This window comes from Neurospora crassa, linkage group III, assembly GCF_000182925.2.
Source record: "Neurospora crassa OR74A linkage group III, whole genome shotgun sequence".
Lineage (NCBI taxonomy): Eukaryota > Fungi > Ascomycota > Sordariomycetes > Sordariales > Sordariaceae > Neurospora > Neurospora crassa.
In genome coordinates, this window is record NC_026503.1 from 5,028,139 (window position 1) to 5,038,764 (window position 10,626).

At 51.9% G+C, this 10,626-nt stretch overlaps 4 protein-coding genes across 4 annotated transcripts; 2 read left to right on the forward strand and 2 right to left on the reverse strand.

Moving 5' to 3' along the window:
- Positions 1-280: 280 nt before the first annotated feature.
- NCU08531 (hypothetical protein) lies at positions 281-3,123 on the reverse strand. Its single transcript, XM_957920.2, has 3 exons — positions 2,903-3,123; positions 1,728-2,762; positions 281-1,235 (listed from the first exon to the last, which is right to left on the reverse strand). Exons 2-3 carry the CDS (start codon positions 2,587-2,589, stop codon positions 529-531), a joined length of 1,569 nt encoding a protein of 522 aa, XP_963013.1. The 5' UTR covers positions 2,590-2,762; positions 2,903-3,123; the 3' UTR covers positions 281-528.
- Positions 3,124-4,439: 1,316 nt separating this feature from the next.
- NCU08530 (hypothetical protein) lies at positions 4,440-5,327 on the reverse strand. Its single transcript, XM_957919.2, has 2 exons — positions 4,944-5,327; positions 4,440-4,872 (listed from the first exon to the last, which is right to left on the reverse strand). The coding sequence occupies exons 1-2, from the start codon at positions 5,233-5,235 to the stop codon at positions 4,859-4,861; spliced, it is 306 nt and encodes a 101-aa protein (XP_963012.2). The 5' UTR covers positions 5,236-5,327; the 3' UTR covers positions 4,440-4,858.
- Positions 5,328-6,197: 870 nt separating this feature from the next.
- Positions 6,198-7,162, forward strand: NCU08529 (hypothetical protein; the record flags this gene model as incomplete). The annotated part of the gene is made up of 2 exons (XM_957918.1): positions 6,198-6,386; positions 6,893-7,162. 2 exons carry the CDS (start codon positions 6,198-6,200, stop codon positions 7,160-7,162), a joined length of 459 nt encoding a protein of 152 aa, XP_963011.1.
- A 976-nt stretch (positions 7,163-8,138) lies between these two features.
- On the forward strand, positions 8,139-10,551 carry NCU10276 (hypothetical protein). Its single transcript, XM_001728225.2, has 3 exons — positions 8,139-8,732; positions 8,810-9,174; positions 9,267-10,551. The coding sequence occupies exons 1-3, from the start codon at positions 8,549-8,551 to the stop codon at positions 10,347-10,349; spliced, it is 1,632 nt and encodes a 543-aa protein (XP_001728277.1). The 5' UTR covers positions 8,139-8,548; the 3' UTR covers positions 10,350-10,551.
- Positions 10,552-10,626: the final 75 nt, after the last annotated feature.

Consider the following 10,626-nt stretch of genomic DNA (forward strand, 5'->3'; position numbering starts at 1 on the left):
CCGTAGCCGCCAGGGCCATGGCGACTGGATTTATCAACTTTCTCTCGCCGTTTTTCCCGCTCTATCGTGGATATCCAAATCTCTCAGGAACATAGACAACAAAAAAGCAAGGAAACCAGCAACCACTCAATCAGTCGTGTGTCCTAAAACCACCAGTCATAACATTGTCAAATGCATGTGAGCAAGCCTTGTGCCGCCAGCGGCATCAAGAAGTGGATTGCCGTCCCGAAACCGCAGTTTGGCAAGGTTGTCCAAAAAATGGCAAGTCCAGCAACCAAACCCTGCAAGGCCTTGATTTTAGAAGAGGAAGTTGTGTGTCGTAAACTGTAAAACAAGAGGAATCATTCGTCAAAATCGTGAGTTCTGCCTGGACTTCGCATGTGCCGCCATCTCCGGTCTGGTGCTCCCATCTCATATGGCTTCTGAGTCACTTCTTTCTCTGCTATCCAATCCATCGCCTTACTCTCAACCTAGCCTTCGTCGACGCTCGATAAATCGCCGTAGCGATGAGCGGATCACCCAGCTCCATCAAGAAAAGCTGGGCAGGAACCGGGTCCAACCGGCAACCTCATAAACGCCCTTTGGCACGGCCCGTAGGCTGGAGAACATGAGGGCCACCAGGACGACCCGAGCGACCGCGTAGATGGTGCCGAAAAAGATGTTGATATATCTCGCATATCTGCCAATTCCCGACTCAAGACGCCTTTTCGACCTCTGGTATTGGCTGCGGTGACTCCATTTGTCGAGAGACACCTCTAGGAAACAATCGTGGAGTGTCTTGAGAACCCTAGGTTCGTGGTCTTCCAAGCCTGTCATCCCTATCGCTCGGGCAACGACTGAGACCTGCTCTTCGTATTGGTCCCATGTTTTCCCGTCCAGGGACTCGTAGGTGGCTTTGAGCTGCAACATACAATTCCAGATGTTTTCCAGCAGATTCGCCTGACGATTCTTCTGGTTTTCCAAGTTGAACAGGAGAGTCCTGAGTTCCAGCAAGCGCGTCACGTGTTCGGTTATCTTTCTTCGCGTGTCTTCGTAGTTGTCATCTCCGAATACAGGTCTCCAATTTGGGTCGTTGATGTTAGAATGCAAAAGCCGTACCCAAGCTTCAGACAGCCTTTGGAGCCGCAAAAGCTTGTTCAAAGTCTCTTTCCCGGCTTCGACCTGGTGACGGGAGAGACGACGAGTGCCGTGACGACTCAAAAAATAGGTGAAGGCCAGTGGAATGAGGGGTGACACTGTTGACATCACTGAAGTAATTTGCCACAAGTACCGCTCAGTAATGGTCGGAAACTGCCATTTCCAGGCAATGCAATGGAAAGCCCCGAATACCACACACAATACTGCCATCAGAGGCCAGACCACTGGGAAGTCTCCATCCATCCACAGCTCATCATTCCTGATTCGGTAATACTGAGAGGCCAGCTCGTGGTAATGCAAAGTGCGTGGCATGGGCGATAACAAGCGACTGAAGAAGGGCTCAGCAGACCGTTCAATAACATCATTCGGCCGCCTTTCATCTACCACAATATGCAGTAATGTCGAATTTGAAATGTCTTTTGGCTTCCGCCAGTTGACCAGATATGTGACCAGAGCGAAGACCGCAAACGCCGCTGTCCCAAGCTCAAGTTGAGTCACGGGTCGGTGAATTGTAGCTCGATTGATGAGATCCAAAATAAGTCGACTGATTTGGACCATCGAAAACAGCTTCACCAACCAATCGGCCTTACTTTTGTCGTCAATTTCGGCCGCCGAGAGTCGAAGCTCCTGGAGTGGATGGCCTTGCCGCCAGTTGCGCAAATCCCAAGTGGCAAGATGATCGCCTCGTAAGATCGAATATTCCAAGGCATCATTCGTTGTGAACCTCAGCCCTCTTAATCCCCCCATGTTGGCGTAGTAAGCGTGGATGATGGTCCAATATTGGACTTCTTCGTACTCTTGTCTTCCGTTTCGTTCAGTCATAGGGATGCCGGCATCTTCGGGACAATATTGGAGTGTTGAAACCTCTACTCTGGTCGTACTCGAGGTTGAAGATCTCCTTGCCGGTGAATCATTGTTATTGTTTTCCTCTGCGTTGTTTTCCGCAATGTTTGGAAGCCAAAGGGTCAGAACAACCCATTTATGTAGCAGTTGCATCCACGGACCGTAGGCGGCTTTCCATCTCCTGGTAACTATGTGTTCATGCGACTTTGGACACGTATAGGTTGAACTCGATTCAAACCATTCTGGGTGACTCTCCATCATCTCAGCCATCAGATGAAGTATGTGAAGCGCGAAGCAAAATTCGCATATAGCTTTGGCAAGAATGAATTCCGGGAACAGGATGGTACTGGTCATCCATTTGAGTTTGCGCAGAAACCGAGTCGTTTTTGAGTCCGTAGGGGCAGGGACGTTGAGATGTAGGACGGTCCAAGTACAAGCAAAGATGGTCGTAAGACACTCAAGGAGGAGCATCAGTGTCCCCCTTTGTGGCGGATTGTTCACCCATCCTACCGCCTCCTGTAACCCATCAGACACAGTGGTGTTATGGACTATGACGGCTGCTGCGACCAAGGCAACCAGAAGCCTACTAGCATGGTCGACTGGGGGCATGATTCCCTGATCGGAGTGTTGTCGAGGACAGCGTTTGGCAGGTATCAAATGAGATGATGGCGTGTTTCTGAATCGATTTCGGTCTGGAGGCGGGCAGGAGGATGGAGCAAGATCAAGTGGGCGGATGAGTCTTGGTAGCTAATGGGCCTCGCTTGTGGTGCTGAGTGATGGACCTTGCAGAGGTTGTCAGAACTTAACGGGACAACGTGTTGGTGAAGGCGTTGATTGATGGAAGAAGGGGGTTGAGAAGAGGAGGACTGAGCTTGACGAAGTGTGTAGGCAGAGAAGGGAGCTATGGGTGTACTGCACTCACTTGTGCCAAATAACCTAGGTGTCGATGTTGGCTTCAACACTGAGAATACTAGTGTTTGGACGGAGGGAATGATGTTGGGTATGATCGTTCCGATATCAAGAGAAGGGATGAAAGAAAGGAAGATTGACAAGGAGCCGGCAGCCCGTATAGAATCAGTGTGAGATGAAGGGAGAGCACGAGAAGAGGGGAAAATGGTGAGAAAGGAGAGAGGGGCGAGCGAGGTATGAGGAACGATCGAGAAGAAAAAAAAAAAAAAAGAAGAAAAAAGACGGAGCGAGTTTGAGAATGTTGGCCAGGCTCTATTTATGTAATAAGCATCACCCTAAAGACTCATCCGCCCTGGTTCAACTGAATCGAGGTCCTCTCTCGGGGCTGGCTAAGCAGACATGACGTATGGCCGTGTCGACGGCAACCATGAGATCAGTCGCGACCAGGGCCAAGTGCAAGCCTTACGCCCTTCACAAAGCTTCCGATTCGGTTGGGTGAGTGCGAGATCGGGCAATTCCAGACAGCAAACACACACCGGAGTACCGTATAATCTCTCGACATTGACTTTCGGGTACTCACTTCTCATGTAGGCATAAGCAGGGTTGAAGGTGAAGAGAAGCAGTGAAGAAGTATGCACCTAGTTAACCGACACCTTTAACCCTGCTTATGACTACAGAGCATATGAAAGGAGATTACCCAAAGGTCAATTTCGAGAGAATATACGGTACTCCTTTTGGCTGAGCTTGTGTGTACCATCTGTTGGGAACCAATGACACACGAAACGTGCCTGACGTGTGGAGGCATTCCCCTGCATATATTTTCCTGTCCCTCACCGGCAACGGTGCGTTAAGTTCCCCGGTGGTGGCTCGACACTGTACAGTCCATACTTAGTGACTCGACCCAAAAGCGTTGTCGTGTGCGTGCTGCTTGTTTTTGGAAATCGCGGCAACCGCCCGAGGCTTTCATGAACGGTAATCGAACCCTGAAACAATCAACCACTTTCCCAGCGGACTCCACGGAGCTTTTTTAATGGTAGAGAGAGGCGGAACATCAGACACCGGACTGGGAATGGAACTTGAACATCGACGTCATTCTGTAGAGCCAATGCATGTGTTTTGGCCTGTCACTTCGGGCCACCCACCACACACGGGTCTAGAACGTAGTGGACTTCGACTGATGGTGGGCACCAAGACCGCACGCCCATTGCCGATCAGTGAAATCGTTGGGAGGGGAGTGGCGTGGCTGAAAACATGTAGATGAGCAGTTGAGCAGACGAACGCATTACGCGAGGGAAACAAACTCCGGGTGCGCCTGGTACCTCTATCCGACAATTGAACAATGGTGGTGTGGTAGAAGTCGGATGCGAATCCCCAACAAACTGCGAAAGAGGGTAAGGAACGCAACGAGTGCCGCGGTGGGGTGGTTGTAGGAGAACGAGAGGGCATCGACAGGGACGAAGGGCATTGGAAGAGCCAAATTGTGGCGTTGGAGCCTGCTGAACAGAACGCGCAGAAGGGCGGAAAGGCAGGCAGAATCGGGACAATCGTGTCAGCTGAAACGAGATGTATAATACTGGATTGTTTTCCTTGGACCAGAGCCCAGCTAACCTTGCCAAACTCAGATGGCCCCTCAGTACATTACTTTCATGTATTGTACATGTCCGAAATTCCTCGTGTTCCCTGGTACAAGATCGTGGCCGAAGCACCTCCAGGTGGGTGTAACAACAGACCCTGGAAAACAATAAACACAGTGTCTTGCCGATTGAATCGCATCAGCTGCATTGCACTATCGTGGGAAATCGCTTTGTGAAGTGGTAGTCGGGGTCAAGCGACAATGTGCCCCTTGCTCCGCATCCAGTTGTATTTGACCAAGTCCGTGACTCGCACAGAGGTATCACGCCGGGCCGGACATGAGCCAGGGGTTGAGGCTTGAAACGGGCAGCCCCTTTGCTGAAAAGGGGTGACGGATTTATACTACAAAGGCTGTGTCTGTTTAGTTAGCCATCTGCTTCTTCCAGCCAAGACTGCACTGCCATGGTCACGAGGGAACCTACGAATTGGAGTATAGCGCTTCCGAGTTGACTCGTATTTTGCTCGGACAAGTGGCAGAATGAGTTGCCAATACCTGGCTCTCAAGTGCTTGTACGAAGGGCTGGTCTTGTCTCGCAGATACTGATCGATCTGGATCTCGGTGGGTTGATCCTGCGGGAGATCATCAGAAGAAGGGCTGAAGAGGAGCATGTCCAGCCTGATGTCGAGTGACGTGGGACCCGATGGGACATTGCCAATTTCCCAGGTCCAATACCCATCTATGATCGTTGGATGGTGGCCCTGAAGGAAGTGCATGATGGCGGATGGCAAGTAGTAGATGGTGATGTGTTTGTCGATGGAGAACGAATAGCAGACTCGAGGGGGGAGCGAAGACGGGGAAGGAGAGAGGAAGAATATGGTAAATGTCAAGTCTTCTTGTTGATGATGAGGGGTAAAGTGCCCTGGATGCTGTCAGCTGGCAACTGCGGCTTTCTGGTCCTTCCATGAGAGGGGGAGTGAAGCTGTCACTTGCAGCGCAGCAATATGCATTTTCCTGCAGAGACGTTCTTTCCTTGAACAACTTGCACCTTTTTCCAACTTTGGTCTCCCTTCCTTCCCTTTTGTTGTCTCTCTCTTTCCTCAACCATCAATTCCGAACCAGTCCACGCGCCTTCCACCCGTCGCGGCAGATTGACGCAACGAACCGAAACATCCCAGCCACTCAAGTTCCAGAGCCGTCGGAGCCTTGACCATACTCAAGTCGGGTTGCTCTTGTCGGGAGGTTATCCCGTGAGAGAGAACAGAACAGAGACACCTTCACGATGTCCATCCGACCCGCTGATGCATTCCGTCCACCTCCGTTGACCGGTTCCGAGCCCAACGACGCGTTCGGCCACCGGCACTCTTACCCTCGACGCAGACTTCTGACATCGAGTAGCAGAATTGCCAGGACTGTTCGGGCCGTTCTGTTGAGAAATTGACAGCATGTCACCTCCGCACCAACGGCCTTTGTGTCGACGATTCGTCGAGTGTCCTGCACTAGGTCCATCCAGCTGCCTTCTCTGCCCCAGGGCAGTCGGCGCCGCGCATAAACTATCCGCCGCCCGGAACTTTCCTGCAACAATCGAGTCTTGAAAACCGCTTGACTTCAAGATCTGGAAAAGATGCCCACCGCACAATTAATGAGGTCGGGTCTAGGCGTGCGTCAACAAAGTAGCTTGAAGTTGTCCGGTTGAGAATGTCGTCAAAATAGGCTCTAGTGTTGAACTCGGGCCAAAATGGGTCCATCCAAACCAAGGCCTCTGATTGGACGAGCGGGCGCTTTCCCTTGTCTTCCCCAGGACTCGTCTCTCCCGGCAGGCATTCTCAATCCACCATTTGCCAACGACGACAACGACGACGACGACGACGACGACGACACTACATCATCCCAACCACGACACACGAAAAGACGCGACTCCGAATATGTGAGCAAGAAAAAAAAGTTGAAGATTTGTCCAAGTTGATTACCAAGACGGACCTCAACAACTTTAGTTCCCCCATGTTGATCAACGGGGGTCCTGATTCAAAATGCCATTTTTGTTACTCAATCATTTCTGTTTCAACAGCGGCTTCCATCGGCGCGACGAGTCAGGTCCCAGAAAATTTGCACCTTCCTCATTTTGCAATGTTGGTGTCGTAGTGTACACTATCAGGCTTGGCAGTGCCTTGGCGGCGGCTGGGCGTTTTTGTCCCCCCCCTCGCCAAGATGATGCCGAGAGCTGGGCATGGCTTGTTTCTCCTGCCTGCCTTATCTTCAAGCCGCCGAAGGTATGGAATGTACGGGAGGTCTGGGCATAGGTTGATCCCGTCTTGACTTTTGCCTCCCGTCTGTGGCGCTTCCAGGCTTGGGGATTCTTTGTGTTCCTAATTTTCTTACAATTGTTTGTCGCGATAGTTTGTGTTTTTGTTGTTGTGGTGTTGTGGTGTTCAGGTGAGCGAAGAACCGAGTTGGGTGCTCGGTCTGGGCATCGATCTCTATCAGGGCCAGGGCTGTGCTGATTCTATGGCAAACAAAACCGAGGGGATGTTTGTGGTGACCGACTTGGTAAACCATTATTCCGCATTGTTCTGTATTGTGCTGTCTTCGCCTTGCTCAGCCATTGCCTTTTTCGACACCGAGGATTCCCAAGTTGCTGATGCTTTGAATGCCCGGACCCCCATCTTTTGGCCAATGGAGTCGTGCCCCTGGTGTAAACACTAGCGGCGGGTCTTTGTATGTAAACTCCCCCATAGGTCCTGACCGGGATGTTAGTGCTTTGCTTACGCCATCCACAGATAACCGCACCGCAAACAACCTGAAATCCACAGATAACCGCAACGGTCCACAGTCAGTAGGGTATTGGTGTGAAGAAATAATTATCAGGATCTCAAATCTGATACCGGGCAACTTCTCGGTGCTATATCCCTACAAAACCACGATAAAGACCACGCGATGCTGATACGACCATGAGCTTCCGAGATCGCTGGTGAATAAACATTCATTCACACAATGGAATAACATGTCGAGGTTACAGTGGCCGAGTGGCTACCCTGGTAAGTGTCGGCCTGGATGATGACGCGGGCACTGTCTTTTTACACTCCAACAGTCCAAACTCCAGGTCTTCGGTCGCTGAAAGAAGCTAGTGGGGCCGCCGTTGTGCATGGCGCCATCCACTGATTGTACATGCGCTGTCCAATCAGTGATGAGCAGTCTCGGTCGCTCGCGTGCTGCCGGTGGTGTTCTGGACTTGCGCCCTGTTCATCTCTTCTCTTTTCGGCTGCTTGGTCCATGATTTCAGGCTCAGGGTTGGGGTTGACTGTGAGAGGCTTCGAGAGGCTTCCTCCTCATGCTCGTCCCTTGTTCGTCTTCCCCGCAGAGGAAGGACGACGAACTTGGGGGACGATGCCACTCAACTGGACGTCTGTCTTATCTCAGCCACCCGCACTCGTGCCTCCCATTCGCTCACCGAGGTCGTCTTTTTATTTTACCTTTATAAGTCACACGAAAAGAAAGCTTGGCGTCCAGGAGCCCCCCAAGTAGGGAGCCAGTGCAACACAAACAACCCGGGACAGGAAAAAGAGATCCGCCTCCATGCGACAATGTACAGACCTGACTAATGGAGTCGTGTTATCTGCCTGGCTAACGCCCAGCGGCGGCCCATATCGGTACATAGTCGTGTACATGGATTGGAGCTGAGATTTGGGGACGGGACGGGACTGGGAGATGGGGACCGTGACATGGGATGCTACCTGGTTTGCAGCTTCCTCGCTTCCTTCCCCATGGGAACTCGGGTTGGTTCTCGGCCGGATTGGGATTATAAGTTGAAAGCCTCTCCCGCGTTCCTATGGTCGTCACTTTTATGGTCTAGACTTCGTCTCGTTTCCATTCTTCTGTCACGCGCCTCACTGTTTCTGAACAGTCCGTCCCCAACGTTTTTTGTTCTTCCCGGTGCCTACCACGGACTGGAATTTGCTCCGTCGAATCCCGTCCCAACCTGGCATATAGAACCCCAAGGCCCCAGTTCTCAGTCTGTTCAAATCGATTGCGACAACAATAACAATAACAACAACAGCAACAACAACGTCAGAACGATAGAGTTGGCCCATCATGGCCTCCAACTTCAACTTTTTCAAAGGGAGGAGCGACGAAAAGACGACACCAGCCTACGGACAAGACGACGGAATTGAACGCGGCGCTAGTTACAGCAGCGAGAATGGCCAAGTCGTCGACGAAGACGGTGATGGCGATGGTGCTGATGATCTCCATCGCGCCATGAAGCCGCGCCAGTTGAGTAGGTCTTTCTTTTCTCCTGCCTAGTCCAGCATGCCTCAACAAAGTTGCTAATAAAGTGTTTTTGTTGTTGTCTAGATATGATGGCCATCGCTGGCGCCATCGGCACAGGTCTCATTATCGGCACTGGCACATCGCTCAAACTCGGCCCCGGCTCCCTGCTCATCGGATACCTGATCATGGGAATCTGCGTCTACATCGTCATGGTTGCGCTCGGCGAGATGGGCGCCTGGTTACCACACAAAAAGTCCTTCTCCGGTTACGCTACACGTTTCGTCGATCCTGCCTTCGGTTTTGCTACGGGTTGGAACTACTTTTTCAAATACGTGATTGTGCTGCCCAACAACCTGACGGCTACGGGCATTATTCTGCAGTATTGGCGACCGGATATTAATGTGTCTGTGTGGATCACAGTCTTTGGTGTGGCCATCATTGCTGTTAACGTACGTTCCCCCCCCCCCCCCCCCCCCCCCTCCCCCTTCCTTTTCCCGTTCTCGCTAGGGAGCAGTCAAGCTAACAGGTAACAAACCAACAGCTCATCCATGTCGCCTTCTTTGGCGAAGCCGAATTCTGGATGTCGCTCATCAAAGCCCTCATCATTGTCATGCTCATCCTCCTCTGCTTTATCATTGCCCTCGGCGGCGGTCCCAACCACGTGCGCACCGGTTTCCGATTCTGGCGAGACCCCGGCGCCTTTGCCCAGTATTCGGCTTCGGCAGGCGACGACAAAGTGGTGATTCCTGGTGCCACCGGCCGTTTCTTGGGTGTCTGGGCTTGCATGGTCCAGGCCACCTTTGCCTACCTCGGTACTGAGCTCGTCGGCGTCGCGTTCGGCGAGACCCCCAACCCCCGCAAGAACGTCCCTCGCGCCGTCAGCCAGACACTCATGCGTATTGTCTTCTTTTACCTTGGTGGCATCCTCGTCTTGGGCATGGCTGTCAAGTACACTGACCCCCTGCTCGGCGCTGTCAAGAAGACCAGCGGTCTGGCTTCCCCCTTCGTCATCGCGGCCAAGAACGCTGGTATCAACAAGCTCGACGACGCGGTCAACGGACTGTTGCTCATCTTTACCGTGTCGGCTGCCAACTCGGATATCTACCTTGCCTCGCGTACCCTTTGGGCCTTGGCCAAGGACGGACAGGCGCCGGGCATCATGAACAAGACCAACAAGCGCGGTGTGCCGGTTCCGGCCGTCATCCTGTCCTCCTTGTTCATTCTTCTTGGATACATGAACGCCAGCAAGGGATCATCGACCGTATTTGGCTACTTTGTGTCGCTCGTTACGGTCTTTGGGGCCCTGAACTGGGTTGCCATTCTTGTTTCTTACCTCTTCATGATCCGGGCGATGAAGGTGCAGGGCGTTCCTCGCGAGGTCATGCCGTACAGGAATATCTTGCTGCCGTGGGGCGCCCCGATTGCGCTGTTCCTGACCATCCTCATTATCATTTTCAACGGATTTGGCGCGTTCTTCCCGCACTTCCAGGTGGACAAGTTCTTGACGAGTTACATTGGTATTCCGGTGTTCTTGATCAACATTGGGTGGTGGAAGGTGTTCAAGAAGACCAAGAGGGTGAGGCCGGAGGATGCGGACTTGGTCACTGGGAGGAGGACGTTTTAAGATTCCGGTTTAGGGAAGGGAGTGAAGAGGGTGTGGAGGAAGAGATGCATACCTCTAGAGATGCATTAAGAGCGTTGCGATGTTTTTTTGTTGCAAAAAGGGAAGGGAGGAGGAGGTGTTGTAGATACCCATGAATGATGTGAATGATTATGATTCCAAGCTATAACTATCCTCTCAAGATGACTTGATTGTGCTTCCCATATTTGGCACTTTTTGATCATTTCATCGTCTTCATGTGGATGGACAAAGTTGGGTTGGTTCCTGTGCCAATCAGAGG